The sequence below is a fragment of the Phlebotomus papatasi genome, chromosome 1 (genome assembly GCF_024763615.1).
Source record: "Phlebotomus papatasi isolate M1 chromosome 1, Ppap_2.1, whole genome shotgun sequence".
NCBI classification, from domain to species: domain Eukaryota; kingdom Metazoa; phylum Arthropoda; class Insecta; order Diptera; family Psychodidae; genus Phlebotomus; species Phlebotomus papatasi.
In genome coordinates, this window is record NC_077222.1 from 57,056,046 (window position 1) to 57,083,364 (window position 27,319).

General features: G+C 37.3%; 2 protein-coding genes across 5 annotated transcripts; one reads left to right on the top strand and one right to left on the bottom strand.

Annotated features, from left to right (window-relative positions):
• The first annotated feature begins 46 nt into the window (after positions 1-46).
• LOC129807990 (NPC intracellular cholesterol transporter 1-like) lies at positions 47-14,057 on the top strand. Its single transcript, XM_055857623.1, has 6 exons — positions 47-818; positions 6,836-6,966; positions 7,033-7,234; positions 9,774-10,376; positions 10,443-11,574; positions 13,121-14,057. The coding sequence occupies exons 1-6, from the start codon at positions 736-738 to the stop codon at positions 13,886-13,888; spliced, it is 2,919 nt and encodes a 972-aa protein (XP_055713598.1). The 5' UTR covers positions 47-735; the 3' UTR covers positions 13,889-14,057.
• Positions 13,939-25,449, bottom strand: LOC129807917 (dynactin subunit 1). Of its 4 annotated transcripts, XM_055857525.1 has the most exons (9): positions 25,372-25,449; positions 24,955-25,174; positions 24,780-24,895; positions 24,547-24,588; positions 19,937-20,020; positions 17,007-19,712; positions 16,788-16,927; positions 14,173-14,606; positions 13,939-14,092 (listed from the first exon to the last, which is right to left on the bottom strand). In XM_055857525.1, the coding sequence occupies exons 2-9, from the start codon at positions 25,129-25,131 to the stop codon at positions 14,075-14,077; spliced, it is 3,717 nt and encodes a 1,238-aa protein (XP_055713500.1). In that variant the 5' UTR covers positions 25,132-25,174; positions 25,372-25,449; the 3' UTR covers positions 13,939-14,074. The 4 variants fall into 4 exon arrangements, with proteins under 4 accessions (XP_055713500.1, XP_055713507.1, XP_055713515.1 ...); XM_055857532.1 differs by lacking the exon at positions 24,547-24,588; XM_055857540.1 differs by lacking the exon at positions 19,937-20,020.
• Between the last annotated feature and the right edge of the window lie 1,870 nt (positions 25,450-27,319).

The window sequence follows — 27,319 nt, forward strand, 5'->3', positions numbered from 1 at the left end:
GAGAGGAATATGACCTCAGCTGTGAGTATTTTCCATTGAAATTCTCAGTCTGAGTTGCGCCGCGATATGAGAATGTTATACATTTTCTATCCAATTGTCGCGACTTCACTTTTCATTCAGAAAAACCACTGTAAAAACTGACCTTTTAACCAAATTTTCCAACAAAATCCTCCCCCGCAAAATGTTGTCCAACATCAAGCAAATTCTAGCGTACTGAAAAGTTGTGCTTACGAGATGATTTTCTCAATGAAAATCCCACAAATGTGTGTGTAAAGTTTGCGGAAAAGCATAGGAAAATAGTGTCAAGAACGTTCTTTTAGCACAAAAACATCATAATGTTACTCTATGTGGTTACTGATAATCTTTCTATCGCCAGTTATAATTTTTATTGATTGTGCGTGTCTCGTTCCATAAATTAGCAATGGATCTTCAACACTCTGTGCCTCAATAATTCAATAAAGAAAAATATAGTGAAGCATGCATGTGATTCACCGACCTCTGATACTTTAAGAAGTTTTTTTTAATTCTTATTTGTTCTTGAAGAGCAATTTTGTTTAGTCACTGCTGGAGGCACATTTTTATACACAACTCTCAACACTCTTAAAGAACTCGTTTGTAAACTTCTGTGATCATTAGACAAGAAGCAAAGAAGTCGTGTGAGAACAAAATAGACAGAAATTGCAGAACAAGAAGTGATTCTTTGATTATCAGTAATACAACAAAAAGAATTCAGAAATGACTGAAGAAAATACAAAGAAAAATAAAACAGGATCACTATCCTCACGGATATCCAATGGAATTGCCGATTTTTTCTACAGGTGATGAAATTGTGATCAATAAAATTAGCACTAGATTTATGCAATGTTTGCAATGATCTTCTCGTTCGTGTATGCAAATATGAAAATTAATTTAAATTGAGAAATAATAGAGGAATTTTCCACTTCTCATTTCACAAAATTATATAGTAAGAGCAAAATGGAAATTGCATTTTTATTGACATTCAAATACTTCTACAAACTTCCTCCAAAATTATCTTTTTCAAATTAGGGGAAATGCTTCTAATTTTGTCCAGTTTCTTATTTTGGACACTTTGAGGATAACATTGGACACTAAAAATAAATTGATTAAAATGATGGATTTTTATTCCAATATTTGATGAATAATGAATTCTATCTAAATATTTGTTCTTTTTGGAATATTTTAACACTAAATACGTTAAAATTTGAATATGATTTGAGTTGAAATTGCTTTGTTGAAAATTCAGTGTGAGCAATTGCTTACGAGAAATATGACAGAACTTCGTGGCTTACTTCAGTCTTATTTAGTTTTGGTGAAGTACTAACAAAGTTTGTTCGCTGTTTTTGAGTGATATTATTGAATATTCATTGAATATTGTGTTGATTCACGTTACTGATGATTTGTACATTTGACCTGAAGTGAGATTTGCCTTGTGAATTATATTTTTCGTGTGAAAAATGGGAATTTTTTTAAGACATTCACCAGTGAGGTGATGATTCTTATTTTGGACAGGTGTTTTTCTCACGAAATTTCGTGAAGTTTTAGCTTTTGTGATGACTAGGTTGGACAAATGCCTGGAGAAATAAAGGAGCATCATCTCTACGAAAGAGATGCAGTGAGAAATGCCTTGAAAGGCTCCCGGAAAGGGCAGGGAATGAGCGAATCCGCACGTACTTGGAGTACCGAAGTCAACTCACTTTAATGAATGATATGGAAAGTTTCTGGGCTTCTTGTGACATTCCACGTTTCCCTTACATGACCAGGAAGAGGACTTGATAAGATTGGTTCATAAAATGAAGAACAATGGGCATCCTATTGAGGCGGATTATCTGTCCAAATTTACAGACAAGTTGTAAAAATTAATAACCAAGTTGTCCAAAATAAGAGTCAAATTCACCTCTACATATCAATTCATTTTTAAACGTATTAAAACTAATTTTAGTAAAAATGAGATGATAAATAGCTTGCCAAGTTTCTAAACAATCCTTCTGAAAAGAGAGTAACAAGAAAAGTCAATTAGTATTGAAAATATGGCACTTCAAACTTAGGATATCGATGCTTATATGCAGACTGTCCAAAATTATAAGTACTTCCCCTATATTTCTTCGCAAAATAATTCTCAAGGTCGTTGGGTATCATAATCAGTGCATAAACCTAGAAATAATAAAATGATAAAAAAAACAAATTTATTCTTAAGTGCTTTATTCCAACGAAAGCTTGCTTATTTTAGTTCTAAAAGTGAAAGCTAGGTAAAGTGGATAAGTTGCACGTATGCATGGCTTTAGAAAATAAATATTCACAGAACAATTAATTATTATCTAGAAATTGTGTTTAATAATTTTAAGTCTTTATTATAATTTCCTCCCTAATTGTAATTGTCAAATTGGAACAATTATACGCACTGAAAAATTATATTGTATTATTGCTATTTGGATAAATAAGTTACTATTCCGTATAAAATAATAATATAAAGCAATTTATCATATTCACGAATTCTAGTACCTATCCTTAAGAAAAAGAGATGGAAAAGCATCCTAGCTTTGCGGAATGCTCGACCTCACTAGATAGAGTTATTCATAAATTATCTTTTTACATATTTTTTGGGAGTATACCGGGGTTTATAACGATTAAATTCATTCACAAATCGAAAAACAATTCAGCACTCAAAAATTGGTTAAAAAGTGTACGTTAGAATACTTTTACATTAATAACATACCCATGCACAAATAAAAAGGGATAATCGAGAAAAATGAATTAATTACGATTGCTTGACCAATTCATTACCTATTGGGATTGCTATAGCCAGATAAGAAATGCCAAGATCTTTCCAAAATATCCAAATTCAACCAAATCGGTTGAAAATTTTACCCTTCAAAGTGATTGACATTTGATACTTAGATTTTCAAAATGGCGATTTTTCCGGTCATATTTGTGGACGATATGTCCGCCTAGGCTACCTCTAAAACATATCCCAAAATCATTGAAAAAGCTTGAAACGATTTTGAAAAAAAAAACGAAGAAACATGGTTTGGCAGGGGTTGGAGGGTGCTGAGGGGAAAAAGAAAAAAGACCGTGTAAGATAATACCCATTTATGGGGGAGGGATCATTGAAGACCGGAAGTCGGTATCTTTTACCATTAAAAAAATTATTCAAAAATCGTAACTTTACCGATGAAGACCAATGTAGCCTGGTTTGAAATTTCAATACCTTTCTAAAAAATCCAAATTTACCTAAGTTTGTTAAAAAATGCGCATTCCGAAGTGATTGATCCTCAGTAAACTCAGTAAGTGATTAACCTTCCGTAATTTAAAATGGCGATTTTTCCGGTCATAGGTATGCATAGAAGAAATATTTTCCTAGGCTACCTCCAAAACATTTTGAAAATTGCAGAAATATAGTAATATTTTACAAATAAACCAAAAACCCGTGGTTTTGGAGGGGGTTGGAGGAAGTAAGGGCAAAATAGAAAAAAAAACGTCTGGAAATAATGTTTTTTTAATTGGGGATCACTGAAGACCGGAAGTTGATATCTTTTACTGTTTAGGCTCTAGGTCCGTGACTTTAAGGTGTCTACACATTATGAGAAATTTCTGTCAAAAATGAGCTTCAAGAAGTGTGGATCAAAAAATTTGCCTACACATTGGTATGCATTTTTGACAAAAAGATGGGTTTTTGAAGAAAATTTGTCTATTGTGTAGGTAATTTCTTTCAAAAATCATATCCAATTCAAAGTAATTTCCATCAAAAATTTTTGAAGGAAATTACCCTCTACACATTGGAACAAATTTCATCAAAGTCGTTTTTGACAGAATTATTGAAGGAAATCATTACGATTCAAGATTGTTTCTCATGAAAATTTGTTGTTTTCTGATGGAGAAAGTGAGTAAAAGCGTTTGGTGAAGTTCTTTGAGATAGTATTTATAGTGAATTTGTATGGCAAATTTTCCAAAAATGCAAAAAAAGAGTGTTTTTTTTCTGGAGATGTTGTACCTAGTGGAATCCGATTTGAAGGAACATTTCCTCTAATTTTTTTCTCTAGAAATTACCAGAAGTTAATGCATCAGTGTACAAAGCCACTGTACTGAAGAACACCTCAGGAATACACAGTTGCAATGATTTCCGTCAATATCTAGAGAAAAATCTGAGGAAGTGTTCCTTCAAAGGCTGGGTTGGATTCCACCGGGAACGACATTTCCAGAAAAACACTCTTCCTTCGCATTTTTGGGAAATTTTCCATATAAATTCACTAAATACTATCCCAAGGAACTTCCACAAACATTTTTCTCGCTTTTTTTTTCAACAGAGAAATAACAAATTTTCATGAAAAGCTATTACAAGAGCAAGAGACTTGGGAATGATAGCAATCTGTCAAGAATTTTTGATGGAAAATAAACCCAAATGTGGAGGCATTTTTCTTCTAAAATTCCTTCAAAAATAGGAATTTTTCTTTCAAGAATTCTTGAAATAGTTTTTTGATGAAATCAGCTCCAATGTGTAGACACCTTAGCGGATTTATAACTATTCTCTCTAAGAGTTCGAACAGTACAATCTCAAGATTAAGTAATCTGACAATTTCAGTTCGGCAGGTATTTTGTCTATTTCGTTGTAAATTTTTATAAGGGAAGAGCACCAGCGATCGGCAGTGTTTCTCGGATCGTCAGGTTACTATCAGATTGTCGCACCAATTCAAATGAATTTTTAAAAATTAATAACTACTTTTCACCATTTAACTCTCATAAGAATGCAGTGCAATAGTTTAGATTTAATTTTTAAAACCAATTTTCCGTAATAAACCTGATTAAATTTGTGACGATCCGAAGTACAGAGTACATCGTTGCAATTACATCTATTTTTTTTATTAATTTTTTCTTAAAATTTAAAATTCAAATGTGCAAATAGAGTTAAATGAATCACTAGTATGCCGATTAGCAGACACAAAAATACCAAATAGTATTTTGCGGCTTATATTTTCAACTAAACATCGAGCATGTCTCTTAACATTCCGATCCTGGGTACTCTTCCCTTAATAGAAATATTTTGCAACGTTTGCGACATTTTAAATTTTTGTAACCAACACTGAGAAAAGAGGCTGCGACGTCTGCGATTCACTTTTTTTCGTCATAATTTTAACATTTTTTGGGTGTAAAAATATATCAACATTTTTTAATGTTAATTTTACACCTTTTAAGGGTAAAATCAACATGAAAGAAGGGTAACTTTAACCCATAATATACCTAAAAAGTGTAATATTTACTCCGTTTTCAGGTCAATACTGCAGGGTAAAATTAACATTCTAGGAATGTTATTTTGACTTTTTCGGATTTCTCTCAGTATAATAATTGGTCTTTTGATATTTTAGTAATACAAGTGGGAAAAATTGTTTAAAAAGTTACAATTTTACTAAAAAATCGACCGTTTTTTATCATAAATTTCTTTCTGGATGTTGGAACATCGATGTGAAATATAAGGTCAAATTCCTTGAGGGGTTAATTCTTTCATATGTAAATAATTTTAAAACTTTTGACAAGGTTTAAATTTCCATTATCCATGCACTAAACTAGACTTCATTTGCCAAACTTAATTTAGGAAATATTAAATTTTAAAATTTGTTTTTTGTGACTTTTTATGAAATTAATATTTTAATTGAGTTTTGGCAATTTCGAACAAGCTACCTGTGTTTTTTTTTCATTAATATTTTCCGTGGAGCTTGAAGCAATTAAGTTTAAACCGGTATACATGGCGAAGATGCTTTGTCCATTTGTTATTTCTTTTTAATTTTGGGATTTTTTGTTTGTTGTTACGAATGTGGGAGACATTAAATGAATCATTCTCTAAATCATTTTTCATTTACATTAACCAATTTGACCTGAGCATTTTGGAAGATTTGCATGTAAAATATAGGGATGCGGTTTTGATTTGTTTTCTAAAAGAACTTTAAGAAGTATTTTAAAAAAGAAATATAAGAAAATTGCAATTTCACATCAGCTTGAACTGATTGAGAAAAATAATAAAAATGGTATAGAATTGTTTGTATTAATCTTGCAAGTAAACAAAATTTCCATAAATAAATAAAGCTAGTTTTTTCTTTACATTATTATCGGATAGTTTTCAAATCCGAAAGAAAAGTATACAATAGTAGATAAATAAATTAAAGAAAAGAACAAGTCACGATTTCCTGTATATGCTTCAACAAAAAAAAAAACAAATAATGATATCATAAAAACACAATTATTGCTCCTCTTAAAATTTTACTTTTTAATTTGCGACATAAAAGTTATTTGTGTCACCTGAATATTTTAATTATCTAAAATTCTAAAAAAAACTTTCTATTGTTTTTATACGGGAAAATAAAATCTCGATCGCAAGAAACGGGAATGCTTTTTAGTCAAGTGTGCAAATAAACGATTTTACAGAATTTTGCTAAGAGGTCATCGTTATTTAACTGGAAGAAAGCAAAAGTTTTATGACGCATTGCATTGGATCACAATAAGACTATTCAAATCCTATTAAAAAAATAGATTTTCCCATCTAAAATAGCTTTAGAATTTTCTTCTAATGAACAAGAAAACCCGCTTTTGATGAGATTCCTCGGATTTTCACTTGTAAACTTATAATAGAGTTTATTTCTAATTACTGTTTTGCGCTTCAATTGAAAATCGTGAAAAGTAACAATTAGACAGCAAATGAGTGGAAACATGTTTTCACTGTGCTTGTCCATAAACGTGAATTGTCCCAGAATAAATTATATACATCACTGAGATTAAATAGATAATTCTTACCTGGAGAGAGTTCTGATGAGTTTTTCATTTTTTGCAGATTGGGTTTCCTTGTTGCAACAAATCCCTGGCGTACGATCATATTCAGCTGGTCCACTGTACTCCTCTGCAGCCTGGGCTTTATCTGTTTCCACACAGAACGTGATCCCATGAAGCTGTGGATTCCCAGAGGTGTGACATTAAATTATTGGACTTTTATCACGATCTCACGTTTGATTCTTTTTTCTTTCTGGCCAGAATCCCGCTTTCTGAAGGACACAGAGTGGTTGATTCATTCTTTTGAGGAGGGTTTTCGAACGGAATTGGCACTTGTTACAGCTCCAAATGTTCTGGAGCCTGAAGTTCTGCTTAAGTTAGCTGATATTTATGATGCTGTGGCAAAGATAAACCCAGTATTGCCCAATGGAACCCACTTGGGATGGCAAGATATTTGCTTCAAGTAAGTTTGGATCCGTTATACATGAGCAATCCCACAAAATTTTTTGAAACCAGAAAATCCCAAGAATACTTGCACTTGAGCCTGAAAATCCCAATATTTCGTTAAGGCCAGAAATCTCAATAAAAATAAAAAAAAGCTTCGCAAAGCTTATGAGTTGCAAGATAAGTTTTTCAAAGTGCAAGAATATCATAAATGTATCGAGATTCTCGCAACCCAAATTCTAGAATCCCAGTAAATCTTCTCGTAGCTTTCGAAATCCAAGGAATTTCAAAAAGCTTTCGAATCCTATAAAAAGTAACGAAAATTCGAAAAAATTTCGCTTTGCAAGAATTCTAAAATTATCGCTAAATTCGAAAATTTCAAATAGGCTTCACTGTGAATCCAGAAAATCAAAAGAATACCTGCGCAGAGCCTAGGAATACCAAAAAAAAAATTGCATTTTTTCAAAATTTCTAATATGAGGTTAAATCCTGATATCTCAATAAAAAAAGGTTCCAAAAGCTTGTGAATCCAAGTATCAATATCTAAGTATTCCAAAAACGTATCGAAATATTCTTTAATACCAAGAAAGCTTTTGCCAAATTCTAAAATCCCATAAAGCTTCACGTAGCAACTGAATCCTAAGAAGTTCCATAAAGCTCCCGAATCCCATAATGAGTAGCGAAAAGTTCATTATTTCAATAAAACTGAGCTTTTCAAAAATTCTAAAATTAGTGCTAAATTCGAAAATTCTGTGCATCAAAATCTCAAAATCCCTGGAATCCCACTAAAAAGAAAAAGCTTTGTAAAGCTTATGAATGCCAAGAAAACCTTTGCAAAGTTTATGAATCCCAAAAATGTATCGAGATTCGAGATCCTTGTAAATCCCAAGAAAAGTTTTGCCAAATTCTAGAATCCAAATAAAGCTTACGTAGCTGTCCAATCCTAAAAAGTTCCAAAGAGCTCTTGAATCTCTTAAAATAACGAAACGTTCATTAAAATCGAGAAAACTGCGCTAAGCAAGAATCCTAAAATATCGCTAAATTCGAGAAACGCAAAAAAGATTCACATCGAATCCATAAAATTCAAAGAATATTTTGCATAGAGCCTCTAAGAATGAAAAAGAAAACTTAGACAACTCCTCAAATTTTTAGTGTTTTGCTAACAAGACAAGGGAATCACAAGGCTTGTGATTCCTAAAAAAAAAAACTTTGCAAAGTCCGAAAATCCCAAAAACCTATCGAGTATCAAGAAGGATTTTGTCCAAATTCGGGAATCCCGAAAGAAAACTTCACGTAGTTTTTGAATTCCAAGAAACTTCATAAAGCTCCAGAATCCTAAAAAAAAAGGTTTCTTGAATCCCGAAAAATGGTTTTGTCAGAATTCTAAAAATATCGCCAAATACAGAAATCCCAAAAACAACTTTACTGTAAGTAAACTTACACAATTCCTCAAAATCTCCGATTCATTCATTCATTTTCAACCGCTTATCCCTATTGGGGTCGCGGGCCCATGACATCCAATCTAGCAGCCCACGCCTGTCGGTCCTCCGCCACTTCAGGAAGATGTTCGAGTTCGATCCCGAGGCGTTCCAAGGCAAGATTCTGAATTTGATTCAGCCACCTTGTCCTAGGTCTGCCTCGAGGCCGAGGTCTCCTCACAATGGCTTGCATAGCTTTTCTGGGGAATCTTTCTTCATTCATGCGTTGAACATGTCCATACCATCGAAGTTGTGATCTCTCAACCCGAAGAAGCAGCTCCTCGACTCTTAGTTCCTCACGAACGGCCACATTCCTCACTCGATCTCTACGAGTGATTCCCTTTACCGCTCGAAGGTACCTCATCTCGGCAGCTTGTACTCGCGATCTTACCCTTTCGGTCATTACCCAAATCTCATGACCATAGGTGAGAATAGGAATGAACACAGCTTTGAAAACCGATAATTTAGCCGATCGACTAAGCTCGACCTTCCTCAACACGCTTCTGCCAAGCTCCCTCATTACTGCAGAAGCCTGACCGATTCGCGACGAGAGTTCTGCCTCCAAAATCTCCGATATTTCGCTAAATCCAGAAATCTTAAGAAATGTTTTGCAATTTCAAGAGTCCCAAAAACTATCGAGAACCGCGTAAATCCCGAGTTTTGGTAAATTCGGAATCCAAAAAAAGCATCACGTAGCTTTTGAATTTGAAAGGCTTTATCTAGAACTTGAATCCCGAGTAAAATATCGACAAATCTATACTTTAAAAAAATACACTTTACCGGAATGCAAAAAATCCCAGACAAATGTTTTTCAAAGTTCGGCAATCCTAATAAAGTAAAGCATATAAGAAGCTCGTAGATCGCAAGAGAATTTCTGTAAGATCACAGATCCCAGAACACCAAAACTTAAGAACTAAAAAATTGCGAAAATCGAGAATTTCAAAAAAGTTTTAAGAAAGCATACGCAAACCCCAATAATATTAAAAGCAATTTTGAGAAACGAAAAAACTTCAATAATTTCATAAAAGAGATAAACGAGAAAATTTGATGTGTTGATTCAAAAATCTTCTCCTTTACCAGGGTACCTTATATTGCTGAATACACGAGTGAGCCGAATCGTCAGAAGAGACAAGTAAATCTCCCGGATGACGAGGATGGTCTTGACTTCAACTTTGACGATGACTTTTTCAACACAGATAAAGCTCCTGTAACACAGAATTCAGCTAGGAAATTCAATCCTAGCGTCGACCTCTCTCCTCAAATCTACTGCCCACTGATAAATGCCCTTCCTCTGGGATGCTACCAGCAAAATCTCCTGGAATTGTGGAAATTCGATCGAGAAAAAATTGCTAATCTCACTCGAGAGGATATCCTTACGACAGTAAATACGGTCACAGTAAGCCCCTTCTCTGGACATTTTACTAATTTTTCCAGTTTCCTGGGAGGGATTGAACGAAACAGTTCAGGGCATATTGTGAGCGCCAAAGGAATCATGAGTCGGTGGTTTTTGTACATGAACTACCTCACGCTGAATCCCCAGGAACAGGGCAATATGGCCGGAACTGGTGAATGGGCATCCAAAGAGACGCTCATTTGGGAGGAAGAATTTCTTCATGTACTCAACAAACTGGACAAAAATCTCACTTCTGATAACTTTTCTGTATTTTACATGACCGAGAAGAGGTGAGTTGTTCTTCCTAGTAAACCTTTCAGGTATTTGTGATAATTTTCCTCCTTTTTTTTCTACAGCTTTGGAGATATCAGCGGTGCTTCAATGTTCCAAGATATCGATAAGCTTATGATAGGAATGATCATAGTCTTTATTTATATGCAGAGCGTCCTGTCTAAATTCAGCTGGATTGAATTGAGACTGATGCTAGGGAGTATGGGCCTCTTAACAGTTGGAATGGCATTTATCTCAGGCTGTGCAATTTGTTCCCTCTTGGGTGTCTCTTATGGCCCTGTTCATACATCCCTGCCATTCTTGCTTCTCGGCCTCGGCGTGGATGATATGTTTGTGATGATGGCATGCTGGAGGAAAGTTCAAAATGCTGAAAATGCCAAGGATTTGACTCTCCCAGATCGACTGGGATTGATGTTGAGGCATGCCGGGGCCTCAATTACCGTTACATCCCTCACAGATATTGTTGCCTTCCTCGTAGGCTCCACGACTGTTCTCCCGTCCCTGCAATCCTTCTGTATCTACGCTTCTGTGGGTATCCTCATGACATATCTCTATGCTGTGACCTTCTTCGTGGCCATTTTTACTCTCGATGAACGTCGAATTGCTGCCCGTCGAAATGCCGTTCTTCCCTGCATTATCCACTCAGAGGATAAGGTGAAACTCTGCTGCGACAGGCGCCTCATGCAAAGCAGTATCAAAGCCATCTACTCCCGCTGTATTCTCACAAAACCCGGAAAGATTGTAGTTCTAATGACTGTTATTGGGATCACAGGACTCAGTGCAGAGAGCCTTATGCGTTTGGAACAAAAGTTTGACCCTATGTGGTTTGTCCCAAGTGAGACTCACTTGGGAAAATTCATCCCACAACGAAATAAATTGTTCCCGACAATGGGATTCGATGGTGGAATATTTATCGGTCAAGTAAACTACACAGCGGACTTTGGCAATATCTTCGAGATGAGTAATCGCGTAAAAAATGAATCTGACATCCTCTACAATGTCAACTCCTGGGTAGATCACTTCTATGACTTTGTACGGATCTACTACGAGAAGGATCTCTTTAGGGACCATGTGTCGGATTATGAATGGAGGCTGTACCTGTCGAAATTTCTCTTCAGTCATGACGGAGGACGATATCAGGCCAATTTCCGATTTGAGAAGAAATTGGAGTGTGGACAAGCGGCACCACGGATAAAGGTGAGATTTTTAATAAGACTTGCTATTATTGCGATCAAATTGAAGATTAAAGAATATAGCTGGAGAAAGCATTGAGGAGTACGTTATCTTATCTCTCCAGCCCTAGTCGAAGATACACTATTCCACTATTATAATATTTCTCCAAGTAGTAGAATTCCTTCACTGAGAAAAATCCGAAAAAGTTAAAATAACATTCCGGAAATGTTAATTTTACCCTGCAGTATTGATCCAAAATCGGTGTAAATATTACCCTTTTTAGGTGTATTGGGGGTTAAAGTTACCCTTTTTCGTGTTAATTTTACCCTTAAAAAGGCGTAAAATTAACATTAAAAAATGTTGATACATTTTTACAGCATTACGGACACGGACTCTCAACACTTGACCGTACAACAAGCCATTTTCATGATTTTTTAACCAAAAATGCACTACCTCAGGAATTAATTTTTTGGGTGACTTCTCGTTATTCATTCATTAATGATCTTCCGTCTCAAATTCCGCATGTTCAGCATCATCTTTATGCTTGATTCCACGGGTCATGGGACTGACAAACCCATCCCTGTATAAGAAAAAAATAATAATGGATGTCCCGAACTCCCCTTGTGGGAAGGCCTAGTTCCTCTATGAAACGTTGTGCCACCATTATTATTATTATTATTTATTAATGATCTTCCATCTCAAATTCCGCATATTCAGCATCATCTTTATGCTGATGATCTTCAGATTTATTGTTCTGGTGATCCTCGAGCTTCTGCTGCAGCTTTTGCTGTTATTAGTAACAGCTTGTCCTTGGTTGAGAACTGAGCTGTTGCTAATGGATTGGTTTTCAATCCCAAAAAGTCCCACTTCCTGGTTATTGGAAATAGGCAAAATAAGCCGTTCCCCAGCCCCGTTTTACTCTCAGGAGATTCCATCCTTGTAACAGATCATGCTCGTAATCTTGGTGTCATTTATAATGACACTCTTACTTGCCATGATCATGTCTCTGCAATTTGACGTAAGGTTAATTTTGCTCTTTACACCCTACGTAGAGTTGCTATTTGCACACCAAATCTTGGTCTGCTCCCTTCTTGTGCCACACTTTCCCTATTCTGTGGAACTCTTTGATTTCTGTGATACTGACTCAAGACGTCGTCTGAATACGACCTTTAACTCCTGTGTTAGGTACGTTTTTAGTATGAGAAAGTATGACCATATCTCTACACATACGGACGCTGTCCCTGGGTGTCTGCTCTTCACTTACCTCCTGTCCGGAATCACAACTTTTATCACGCGTTTACTGCAGCGGACCCTGGAATAACCAATTATTCGCTCTCAGGAGCCCAGAACTCGGAGCTTCATGCTCCTCATTTCACGATCAAACCAAGACTGCCTCTATTTCCCCTCTCGTATCATATTACTCTCGTGCTTTCATGAAGGGAAAGGGCATACAACTTTCAAATAAATAACCGTTAGGACTATTGTAGAAGAATCGACTCCTACATAATTACTTACCTTATTAAAAAAAATCATGTCTGCATCCGTAAAGCCTAGATCCTTCTTCTTTCAGGTCTCTTCAATTGACTTCCACTTCCAGAAGTTCTTTCACCGGGATCAGTATGTACCAGCGATGCGTCAAATCTATGGAATTGCATCTGAAGTAAATCTAACCACTGGCGATAAATTCGCAACGGCCTGGTCCAAGATGTTCGGCAACTGGATCACAGACGAGATAATCGATGAAGAAGTATTGAGAAATATCACTCTAGCTCTCGTTTGTGTCATGATCTGTACAGCCATCCTCATCGTCAACCTCCAGATTTGCTTCTGGATCTTCATCTGCGTCCTCCTAACCCTCATCAATGTTTGCGGATTTATGCAACGCTGGGGTCTAACTATAGATCTCGTTAGCTGCATTGGACTCCAACTAGCTGTTGGCCTCTGTGTGGACTATGCTGCTCACATCGGCCACAGTTTTCTCACAGTTACCGGATCTCGTAATCAACGAGCTCTCAATTGTCTCATGCACATCGGAGAGGCTGTTCTCTACGGCGGAGGTTCAACTTTATTAGCACTATCCCTCCTGTCCACATCAAAAGCCTACATCTTCAAATCCTTCTTCAAGATCTTCCTCCTTGTCATCTTATTCGGTCTCTTTCACGGTATTGTGTTCCTTCCTGTGGTCCTCAGTATTGTCGGTCCAGCCCCCTACGTTCAACCCCAACGCCCTCAAGTTATCGCCAATGGCAATTGTCCCGGGGAGGAGATGCACTCAATGATCAAGAAAGATCACCGAGAACCTCCGGACGAAAATGCACAACTCAGTACACAAGACTAAGCGCGTTTTAAGGACACTTAGCAGCACAGGTTTACTAAATAACAAAGATATCTGCGATATTAGGGGAATTTTTTTTAGTGATAAGAATGCCTTTTTTTTGTTCAATATATATGTATATATGTATAGAATAAATTAACTCTGATGGATACTTATGCGAGAGATACAAAAAGCTTTCTCTGTAAACATCTACTGCTCCCTCATTGCCTACAAAAAAAAAATCATACAAAAGAATGGCCTTTCAAATGCTTGAAAATCACAGAAAAGTCCACAATTGAATCACTCACCTTAGTTAGTTGAACAGCAGGAAATTTAGCAAAGTCACTCTTGGCCGAACGATGAGGTTTCCTCTGAAGATATTCATTTAGAATTTCACTGGCTAGCGACTCAGCACGCAATTTCAATTCACTCCTGATTTGCTTGTGCTGATTCTCCTGATCCATCAACCTCTTCTGGATACTTGTGTGCTTGGTATTGCCCTCCGGAATGTCACCCTCTTTCACCATTGACATTATCATCTCATGTTTCACTTCCCTCAATTGTTTCTCCAAGTCCCTGATCCGATTATCTGGTGGCTTCGGAACATGAATGGGCTCCAAGCTGTTGAGAACCTTCATGTATTCGGTTGCTTGGAGCTTCATACGTTCAGCACGCTCCTCCGCAAAAGCCTTCTGAAGTAGGGAAAGTTCTTGGGCAATATACGGAGAAGATGCTGTAATGTCTGGAAAAATTATATTGAAATCAATTGGTTAGGATACAGAACTAAGGATGAAGTTTTTTAATAAACAACGTGAAAATAATGAGTTGGTTTTAGCTTATAACAGGTGGAGATTTTGATTGTGATTTTGTTCTCAATTGTACAATTACGCTTTTATCATTACTCAAACTGAATAAATGTAAATATTAAAGAATAAAATATACTTGGAGAGAAATTACGTGCAATCTGCGCGACTTAAAACTAAATTCCAGACGAATCAAGGGCCTTCTTCCTTCTCAAGGTTCCAGAGCTTTCGACACTATATCGTGTCTCCTTCAGTGGTTCTTGGTTAGTCTATTATCTTGGATATTGTCACTATTTTGTCTAATTTTACACTCATCAAATTCGGAAAACAGTTAGAAGCTATTAACAAAAAGATCACAAATTATTACTATCAATTTTTCTTTCTTTTATGGCCTCTACACTCTAGTAAAAATTTCTTTAAAAAATGCCTTTTTAATGAAAATTTCCTCTATCCTTGTAGGCAGAAACGTCAGGATTTAAAAAAAAAACATTTTTTTTACGAAAATGGCTTCTAGTGTGTAGACACCATTACAATGCAAAACAGCTTGGTACCCAAAGTACCAGGCCGAAATAGCAGAGTAAGACAGTAAGAACTGTTCTCAACTTCTAACGCTAGTCAAGTTATCAAAAAGTGATAAAAAAAGTTGACTAACTAAATTTTAGTTCATGAATTTTATAATTTATTTATTTGGGGATTTCAGGATGAGCCATCTCCTCTTTGCAGATGATTTGGTTCTTTTTGGATCTTCCGAAGAAGAGCTTCAGCGCACACTTGACCGATTTGTAAATGTTTGTGCTGAAACAGGTATGAAGATGAACGACAAAAAGTCGGAGGTAATGGTGATTTCTCGACATCCTGTGAAATGCACCATACATGTTGATAGTAAAGCATTGACACACGTGGAGAAGTTCAAGTATATCGGGGTGTTATTCACGAGTGATGGTAGGTTTCACACCGAACTATCGTCGCGAATCGGTCAAGCTTCTGCAGTAATGAGGGAGCTTGGCGGAAGCGTGGTGAGGAAGGCCGAGCTCAGCCGTTCGGCTAAGTTATCGGTTTTCAAAGCTGTGTTTATTCCTATTCTCACCTATGGTCATGATCGCGAGTACAAGCTGCCGAGATGAGGTACCTTCGGGCGGTTAAGGGAATCACTCTTCGAGATCGAGTGAGGGAGGAATGTGACCGTTCGTGAGGAACTAAGAGTCGAGAAGCTGCTTCTTCGGGTTGAGAGATCACAACTTCGATGGTATGGACATGTTCAGCGCATGGATAGAAAAAGATTCCCCAGAAAAGCTATGCAAACCATTGTGAGAAGGCGTCGACTTCGAGGCAGACCTAGGACAAGGTGGCTAAATCAAATTCAGAATCTTGCCTTGGAACGCCTTGGGATCGAACCCGAACATCTTCCTGAAGTGGCGGAGGATCGACAAGCGTGGGCTGCTAATTTGAATGTCATGGGCCTGCGACCCCAATAGGCATAAGCGGTTGAAAATGAATGAATTTTATAATCCTCTGGCCTATTCCCAAAGCAAATGTAACAATGATATTGTAACAGATAACATACAGTCTGCGAATAGGCATTTCCATCGTTTAGTCCTGGAGGCTGGAATCAACGCTAAGACGGCGATGGACACATTGAAAAAGGGGTAAAAAGACGAAATGACATGAAAATAAATTGAATTGAATAATTTTTCTATTGAATTGAGCGTATTTTTTAACCGACTTCGAGTAGGTTTCAATTCTTGCTAACGAGCGTCACGAATCATTTAGCATTAATTTTTTTTTGGCTTCAGCACGATTAGTCGTAATTGTACCAAAATTTTTTATTTGTGCTGATGAACAAATTTTGAAAATTCAATCATATGTTGAGAGTTTGAGAAGGGGTATGACATAATAGTTTTATGGATCCTAATTAAAGTAGAACTTCGTGTAAAACAATATGTTGGGTGATATCTCTAACCAGTCGGTCCGCTGTAACGTTTTTTTAATAATAATTTATGGTAATTTGTCCGTAAATCTTTCTGTACTGAAGTCACTCAGATGAATCTCACTTTATGTAACATGTAAAATTGGTAAACTGAGGAAATCCCACTTAAAAACTAATGAGTTTTTCGACTTACCAAATGCTGTAGTTGACTTGAGATCACCCTTCTTGCTGCTATGAGCCTTTAGTTTCTCTCTGAGAGCTCCCTTCTCGTTCTCCAGTGTGTCAATGTCACTCTGAAGATGATCCATTGTCTCCTCAAACTCCTTCTCTTTTCTGTAAATTAATTTTTAAAAAAAAACTCATCCGTAAATATCTTTGATTCGACAGGAAAGAACTTCTCTGAAGAACTTACTTCTTCAGCATCTGAAGAGTTTCATCGTACTTCCTCTGCAACTTTTCCACATTAATTTCATTGTCATGTTGTAGCACTGATAGCTTTTTCTCTGCCAAATCCTTCCGAATCTGCATCTCCGACAGTTCATTCTGTTTCATCTTGGCCGCCAACTTGAGCTGCCTAATCTCAGCTTCACGATTCTCCAAAGTTGCTGTGAGTGTTTTGGTCTCCTCAAGTTGCTTCTTGATGAACTGTGCCCTCTGAATGATCGGAGCAACGGGTTTCTCCACTGAAGCTGGAGCTGCCATTATTTCGTATTCGTGATCAAGTAGATACTGAGCCAACTGGGACATGTCTGTATTCACTGCACTCAAAACAGTTCTCATATTCTGTGATGGACCACGATCATCTTGTTCATAGATCCGATCGCAGGCTGCTGAGAGGAAGTCCCAGAGCTTCGTATGAGATACTGTAGCATCTCCCGATTCTGTATTTACAGTCACCAGATGTAGTACTTGTTTAGCCACCAAGAACAGTACCATCATCAACTTTCCCAGACTCTCGGCCATTTGCTTGAGATTCGAAATGGTTTTAGGGGATAAATTGCACTTGATCACATTAATATCTTGGGGTAGACGTCTCTTCACCAGCTTCAATTGTTGCCTAATGGATTCGACATTCTGAATGACATACTGCAGCAAAAGTCCCGAATCACTCGTCTCATCGCCTCCCTTGATCAGTGCCTGAACAAGGGTAGCATCTGTACTGATGGAATCACAAGCAGCTCCAATGGCAGCAATACAGTCCCGGACAAACTGGGTTTCATTCATCAGTTGCTCGGAAGCCAGCAAAACTGAGAACATTGCATTGAAGAAGGAGATGCACTTCTCCAAGTTTTCAGTGGATGAATTTTCATCGAGTTGATTGATCTTCAGGAGTTCAACAATTCCATCAATTGTCTTCTCCTGAGCCACCATCTCGGGCAGAGAAGCACCAGCTTTCAGCAGTACTTCGGGTGTGCATGAGTTTAGACCAAAGAGAAATTGATGCATGATAGTTTGCAAATTGTGCACATGATGGAGTAGACGAGAACGGAATTCAAATTGATGAATATCATGACCCTGAAGGATTGCACTGCGATCGAAAGTTGTTGGCTGTGGGAATCTCTCTCGGCTCTGATTAACAATAATACCCGCTTTGAATACAATCCTTGACACAAGGGATATCACAAGGATAGCATCGTGATCTCCGCCTCGATTCATAAAGGTGTCTGGCATGTAGGCTGTCAGGAGGCGAACATGCTCATTGGCCTGTGTCAATTCAATTTGTCTCAGCTGAAGATCAATAGCTCTCGTAAAAGCTTTGGATTCTGCAAACATTTGCTTGAAATCAATTGTCTCAGCAATGGTATCCTTAGTCAATTTAGTATTTTCCTGATTCACCTTCTCACGCATATCCTGAAGCTGTTCATTGAGCTTCTGCACCAATTCACGGAATTTCAGAATTGTCTGATCACGATCAACAATCGTCTCCAGAGCAGCATCCTTCTCCCTGATGGCTTCCCTCTTGGCCGAATGAGCCATATCCAATTCCTCTCGCAAATCCATCTCTAGCTCATGATTACTCTCTACCAATTGCTCATGCACCTCCTCCAGAGCCTCCAATTCAGCCACTTCCTCCTGCAGAGACTTCACCTTATCCTCCAATTCCATCTTCTTCTCTGCCAATTGTTCAACCATCTCCTCAGCCCCCAAGGCAGCATCCACTTGCTCTTGCAGATCCACCATCTGCACTTCCAGCTCATCAACAGTACTGGAAAGCTTCTCTTTTGTGCGGTGTAGTTCTGCCACTTCAGACTTCTTCGTTTCCAACTCTTTGTGCATCTTCTGGATTTCGTGATTATTGTGCGCCAGGAGATCTCTAAGCCTTACCAGAGTCTCCCTCAATCTCACATTTTGCTGCTCCAGTTGCTTATACTCATAGGCCGTTGTCACTCCTGGCTGACCATCTCCACCACGATTCTGCATTTCTGTCTTTATAATCTCAAGATCCAGTGTCAACTCTTCAATACGTTCCTTGGCTTGATCGAGCTCCAGCTGCAACGTATCTGCCTTTTCTTCAGCCATCTCCTTATCTAGCGTAATCATTTCGACATTCTCAGCCAGATCAGACATTTCTTCAGCATGTCTATCCCGTGCCTCAACTGCATCTTTCGTCTCTTGACGTGCTCTCTGCAACTCTCGCTGGAGTTGCGTTTGAGCATCCATGATTTTATGCTTAAACTCCTGCAATTGCTCAAATTGTGTCTTCATCTTGTCAAACTCCCGAAGACGCTCCTTATCTTCAGCTCGACGCAACCGGAGTGTCTCCAACTTTTCAGACAATTCCTTCACCTGACCCTTGAGATCCTCAATCTCCTGTTGCTGCTGCAGAGCTGCCAACTTATCCTCAGTCGTAAGGGCTGGTGACGGAGATGTCAGGGACTGTCCTGGTGTAAACTGAGGCTTAAGCGTCTCCAAAAATCCAGTCTCCACAAAAGAAGACCTCTTGGAAGACAGAGACGATTCTGGTGGAGGTATTGAACGCTTCTCGGGTATCTTTGACGCTGGAACTTCCTTGCCATCGGTAACTGTGACTCCAGTATTCTTCTCACCGGCTGGTGAAGCCAATTGACTTCGAGATCCAACAAGACTCTGTCTACTTCCCGTCAGGGACAACCGAGAGCTAAACCCAAAGGCAAAAATCCATCAGAACAAGACGTAGGAGAAAGGCGGGAAAAAATTCCCAGAATCACAACATGAATGGATTTTGTGAAGTGTCATGTATGGAAAGAAAAAAAATGTGCGAGAAAATGTGGAAATTCTAAAAGAGGTTCAAAAAGGGAATGAGAGAAGAGAGAAGATTAGTAGCATTGTAAAAGTGTCTTAAGGGTATTCAAAAGAAAATACTTTTTTGACGACCTTGATGCTGATGAAGTCATAGAACTTGCTTTACGAGCTGTTGGCGCTTTTACAGGTGACTTCCTTCTCACACTTAATTTACACATCCATTTAAATGCAGCAAGAGAAAGAGAAAGACGAAAGCAGAAATGGATTTTGATTTCTTATTAACATTACACCACTTGGAATTGGATGAAGATGCTAAGGATTCTCTATTCGATTTAAAGGATCTTTGAATGTCTCTTTTCTATATTATTATCAACCAATAAAATTTCTTAAATAGTCATCTTTCAAGTATATATATATACTTTAAAAAGAGTGTCATAAAATTAAGCTCCGCCTGAAAATTATTTTAGGTCTTTCTAATTCCAGAAATGATTTTTAACTAAGATAAATTTATTTGCTCTTTAAATATTGCTAATTTTAATAAATCAAATGGAATTTTAAGCACAATAAAACGCCCACAGATACTACAATTTGATCTTAGCCGTTAGACCGAGAACAATGACAATGACGGTCATTAGATTAGATTAGATTAGATTAGATTACAGTGGGGACGGTTCCCTGCGCAACCGCTGCACCCAGGCCTCCTTTTGGGCCCATTATGCATCCCCAATTAAATTAATCCCTGTTAAGGGCAAAATAAGCACTCAATGGGTCAAATGGTAGAGCAATCGCTCTATGATGCAAGTATCCCGGGTTCGAAACCCCTTTAAAGTCACCAGGAATTTTCTGGCGTTAAAGGTGTTCGGATTGCATCCAGTGAGCTTCACTGCACTTGATTCCACGGGCATGGGACTGACAACCTCATCCCGTACAAGAAAAAAAAGACAGATAATCCTAACCGGCTTATGTAGGTGAGATTCTTAACGTGAGCTAAATTGGAATGCTTGCAAATTCGATTTAGAGCTGAAGTTCTGGGACGCCATTCAGTTATTTTGAATCAAATTCGTGAAATTATACAAATTTTGTATTTAAACCAAAATATCAAAGATTTGGATGGAGTGACAGAAAAGTGATATATGGGTGAAATGTAGACCAGAATGTTCTCTATAATTTTGTCGTAGAACTTGATCTACGACAAAATTGAGGTTATTTGTTTCTGAACTCCTTTTTTCGACCAGAGCCCCCCAAGTGTTCATTTGATGAACTTCAACTATATCAAAGAATTGTTGTATTTTGTGAGACTTTCCATTTAAAACCCTATTTTAAGTGTCTTGGTCGAGTAGAAGCAGACAAATTGGCATCTTTGTTGTTTTCTAAGCGTTATTATGGGAAAAGTCAATTTTTTCACACTTAAACGGCAAAATCGGAGTGATAGCGTAGTCTGAGCGGAAAATGATGTATGGACGAAATGTAGACACAAATGTCCTCTACAATTATGTCAAAGTAATCATCAAAATCGGTTCAGCGAAAGTCAAGATAATTGAGGTTATGTCATATTGAAATTGGTTTCTCGACTGTGGCGCCCCTAGTGTTAATCCCACGAAGTTCAAATGTTCTAGAAAGTTGTAGCATTTGGTGAGATCTTTTATTTAAGCTCTCACCCATCAAAATCGGTCAAATAGAACCGGAGATATGATTTTTTGAATTTCGTGAAGTTTGACCCCCCATATCTCCGGTTCTATTATGACCACAGCGAATCCACGCCACTTTTTGGAAACGTCATAGACTAGATTACAACACTCTAAAATTTGATTAACTTGCACAATGCCGTTTTTTGGAAAAAAATGAGTTTGAATTTTGAAGAATTTTGACGCAATTCGCAGCGCCACCTGTGGTTACTTTTTGAACTTCCATCTGAAAGTGCTCATCGAGACGAAACCAAAAGCTCAAAATTTAGCTCAAGATGTTAATTAGAACCGGAGATAGAGGCCGGTCAATATTCGGAGTTTGACCCCTTATAGCTCGGGTCAGGGGTTATCGATCGACTTAAGGTTTTTTTTGTTTGATAGGTATAATCAGCGGCTACAACGTACAAAAATTTCAGTCCGATGCAGAATGGAATTTTTGAGTTATTTAACTTTTAAGATTTAAAAATTTTCTTTTTAAAGAAAGCGCCCCTAGCGGTGGTTTTATGAACTTGCGATGTTAGAAGGAGAAGTGGCATTTCACGAGAGCTTTCCAAAAAGCCCTGACTTTTTAAATTCTGACAATTAGAACCGGAGTTATGGCCATTTTAAGAAATTTTTTTTGGACCCTTATAGCTCGGGTCAGGGGGGTCGGGGGACCTTAAGTTTGGTATTGATCGAAAACTCTAAGGCCCAGCTATATGGGTATGAAATTTTTCTGTCACTGAGGAGTGACTTCGCGGGCTTTGTTTCGGTCCCGAGATTTTTTTTTGAAAGCGAAACTCCGTGTAAGTGTGAAAGTTCTATTTTTTAATTATTATAAACATTAGGAATAAAGTTTTATTCTTAACCGTTTTGGTACTTAAAAAATGCTTAGTAAAATGTCCTTGATAAAATAATAAGTGGCAACCCTTTTCATGTTCTTAATACATACTACTTAATTAAGGGCTTTTACTAAGGCGTTAAGTAAGTATTTAGTGTTATGGTTAATTCTTGCCATCATATTAGGTGAGATTCTTAACAATCTCACCTACTATAATCCTAACAAAATTTCATGTCGTCCGATCGACCTCAAATTTGGCCAAAACGTGTTTCAGCACTTCCTGATCACGAATATATATGTGGCTAATTTACGTTCCCGGCCGGCCGGCCGGCCGGCCGGCCGCTCTTTGGAGCTTAATAGCTCCTAAACTAAAAAAGATATCGACTTGCGGTTTTCGGCAAAGGTTATATATCGGGTGAAAATTGCAACTTGGTGCATTGACCCCCCACCCCCCACCCCTCCTTCTGCCATTTTGAAGACCCCCATTTTTTTGTTTTCTCAATAGCTCCGCCCCTATGGCATCGAGCGGGCTCAAATTTTAGTATGTTATAGCTGGGCCTTAGAGCTTTCCATCAATACCAAACTTAAGGTCCCCTGACCCCCCCGACCCGAGCTATAAGGGTCCAAAAAAAATTTCTTAAAATGGCCATAACTCCGGTTCTAATTGTCAGAATTTAAAAAGTGAGGGCTTTTTGGAAAGCTCTCGTGAAATGCCACTTCCCCTTCTAACATCGCAAGTTCATAAAACCACCGCTAGGGGCGCTATTATTAAAAAGAAAATTTTTAAATCTTATAAGTTAAATAACTCAAAAATTCCATTGTGCATCGGGCTGAAATTTTAGTATGTTGTAGCCGTTGATTATACCTAGCAAACAAAAAAAACCTTAAGTCGATCCATAACCCCTGACCCGAGCTATAAGGGGTCAAAGTTCGAACATTGACCGGCCTCTATCTCCGGTTCTAATTAACATAGCGACCTAAATTTTACCTTTTTGGTTTCGTCTCGATGAGCACTTTCAGATGGAAGTTCAAAAAGTCACCACAGGTGGCGCTGTGATAGCGTCAAAATTCATCGAAATTCAAAGTCACTTTTCTCAAAAACGGCATTGTGCAAGTTAATGAAATTTTAGTATGTTGTAGTCCAGTCTAGGACGTTTCCAAAATGGTGCGTATGCGCGCTGTGGTTAAAACAGAACCGGAGATATGAGGGGTCAAAGTTCACAAAATTCAAAAAATCATATCTCCGGTTCTATGTGACCGATTTTGATGAATGAGGGCTTAAACGAAAGATCTCACCAAATGCTACAACTTTCTAGAACATTTGAACTTTGTGGGACTAACACCAGGGGCGCCACAGTCGAAAAACCAATTTCAATATCACATAACCTCAATTATCTCGACTGTCGCTGAACCGATTTTGATGATTACTTCGACATAATTGTAGAGCACATTTGTCTCTACATTTCGTCCATACATCATTTTCCGCTCAGACTACGCTATCACTTCGATTTTGCCGTTTAAGTGTGAAAAAATTGATTTTTCCCATAATAACGCTTTGAAATCACTCAGATGCCAATTTGACTGCCTCTACTCCACCAAGACACTTAAAATAGGGTTTTAAATAGAAAGTCCCACAAAATACAACAATTCCTTGATATAGTTGAAGTTCAACAAATGACTACTTGGGGCGCTCTGGATGAAAAAACGAGTTAAGAAACAAAAAACCTCGCTTATCTTGGCTTCTGAGTAATCGATGAGATCATGTTCTATAGGAAAATTATAGAGTACATTCTGGTCTACATTTCACCCATATATCACTTTTCTGTCACTCCATCCAAATCTTTGATATTTTGGTTTAAATACAAAATTTGTATAATTTCACGAATTTGATTCAAGATAACTGAATGGCGTCTCCCAACTTCAGCTCTAAATCGAATTTGCATGCACTCCGAGTTAGCTCACGTTAAGAATCTCACCTACATAAGCCGGTTAGGATTATCTGTCCCTTTTCGGCAATTGCCAAAAAGCGCTGACACTTGTCTCATTTGCAAATGTGTTAGCCAGGTTCTTGTGAAAATTAATAATATTTTTCCTAAGACCAAATAGAGCACCTTAGACATCTCCCAAGACTCTACATAACAACCTTTGATATCTAATATCTAAACTACAAAGGTTCAACAAGAAAGAGTGAAAAGTGGGATGTTTATTGCCTAACAAGTACTTACGCTGTGGGCTTCGTGGTATTAACTGAGCGGACAGAACTTGAGCTGCATTTGATGAGAATGATGATGATGAGTGGGGAAAAATGCAGCCAGAAACATACACAGGCAAATGGTTAGTTATAGTTAAAGAGGATTTCTGCTCACTACTTGTTTTTTTTTTAAATGAACACAGAGAAGCACTAAAAAGTCTACTAAGAATTTCTACGAGCATTCTTTGCATTTTCGGTGAGTCTTACCTGCTCAATCGGGAACGAGGTTTCTCCTCAGGGCTGGTGTCTTCCAAGGGATTGCCGCTGTCATCCAGGAGAACCAATTGACTTGGCCTCACAAAAGTACCATGATTCTCAGCACACTGGAAAATCAAATAAGGATGACTTTGGGGCTTTTGGATAAGAACGACTTTAGATATACCGTAAAATACGTCGTGCCCTTGATTGTGCCATTGTTCTTCCCTTTGGGTTCATCCAGTATTACTCCTATCCACTTTCCTGCTGCGAATGATGTCATCCCGACGTAGGCAATCTGCCCCCGGACATCTTTCCCAGTCACCTCTACACGCTGTCCCACTTTGAGGCTCTTCTCCGACATTATTTCTTTTGGGGGGCGTGTGAGCTCAAATAATCCCTAAATCCTGCGAAACCCAGAAAATTAGCAAAGGGAATTGTGAAAAAACAAAAGTGGAGAAAGTTTGACAAAAGGGTGTCAACCACACGAATTTTTTTTTTCAATTTTAGACTAATTATTGAATTTCTACACATAAGATTCCTTTTGAAGGAGATAATAGACAACTTTATCTACAGGAATACAATGTAAAAACAGTGAAATCACCTCTAAAATTCTAGATATCACAATAAAATTTTTTCTACACAAAATCGCGACTTGTCAAAACACATGCAATTCCGACTACTGAGCTTTCCAATTGGAAGTTTGAAAGCTTTTTCGAACATCCCCGTCGTTAATTTTAAACACAAAAACCGTTACACGCTATCGATTTTATTTTAGTAAAAAAAAAGATAAAATTTCAATAAATTCTTAATTTTTAAATAATTAGTATTTTTGAAAGCAAGTGAATAGCTTTTATTTCATTTTTTCATTTATTTTTCGTTTTTATACAACATACAACACAAACATAAATTTTATGACGCAAATATAAATGGAAAATTAAATTTTATGTAATTATTATTTTAAATGTTGTATTTCTGAAATATTATAATATTAAATCTATTGTAAAGGAAAATTCCAAGATTTAATTAAGAAAAATTGAAGAAATATACTTTCAAATACCGAAAATAATTTTATAGTGCGGGTGTAGCGTGTAAGGACACTTTGGATAGACTTCCACGACTTTCCATCATTTGCTGCTCCAGGAAGTCAACGAGAAAATCGGTACTCCGAAGCCTTCTCCAAGATTGTACATTTTCTTCAGATATTTTGTTCTCTAAGTCTATCCTGTCCCGAGATCGACTTTCTTATTTCTGTAGTACTTTTTCTTTACCCTTGCAAAGTTACTCACGTTAGGGGACACTGGCGCAAAAGTCACAAAACGGATATTTTATTTTTTTACAAGCTAAATACCCTAACGCCCCAGAAATTTCAAATTAGTGCAGTTTTATAGGAAATTTACTGCTCTACAACTTTGTGAAAGTCATTTTCCCCTATTTTGTAAGGAAATACATTTATCGAGCTGTTTTCTAAAAGGTAATTTTGTGACCATTCTCAAAAATGCTGGGGCAAATAGTACCTACTCATAAACGATCCAGATAGCGAAGCGCCCGGATTAGGACACTTGACTATAGGCAAACGAAAGATATCATTTGCTGGCTAATTCTGCCCCGGTCGCCCCTACCAAGAATCTGAAAAATTTATGTTTTCTTTTATAAAAAAATAACAACAATAACAATATCAATCGAGACCAAGGTACGTGGACCTTATCAATTCAGACAACAAATCACAACATTGTTCTACACAGAAAAAAATATTCTGTAAAAATGTTCGTAAATGTTTGTGAATTCCTATGGGGGAGTTACGAAATGCTCATGAATCGTATGACCCACAAACCAGTTCGTAAAAGTTTGTATTTTTTTCATAAACATTGGTCGTAATAATATGATCATTTGACGAACATTTTTTGTACTTTTACAAAAATTTGTTCGTAAAATTTTGTCATTTGTTCGTAAATGTTCGTAAAATGTTCGACAGGAAAACAAACATTTACGAACAAATGACAAAAATTTACGAACATTTTTTTGTGTATTTACGAACAAATGTTTGTAAAAGTATAAAAAATGCTCGTCAAGTGATCATGTTACGAACAATGTTTGTGAAAAAAGTACAAACTTTTACGAACATGTTCGTGGGATATACGATTCACGAGCATTTTGTAACTCCCTCATAGGAATTAAAAAACATTTACGAACATTTTTACAAAATATTTTTTTCTGTGTATCAGGTACGGTACGACGCATCGGGAGGGGAAGTGATTTTATGATGTCAATATCAATCGAGAATTTACAGTGTGTATTTGTTCCATTTGTCGTCAGTTGACTTAGCTAAGTTATTTTTTCTGATCGTGAATAAAATGTGCAAATTGGTGGAAATTTTGTGCAGGAATGGCTACCATCAGTATATTAAACGATAAAGGTGAGTTGTAAAGAGTGTAAAAGATTAAAACCATCAAGAGATCAATGTTTTTAGTTCAGGAAATCCAAAGAAATCTAATGATCTAGAATCCACAGTCTAATGAATTTCTGATCAAATGGGCAGAATTTGCTTTATC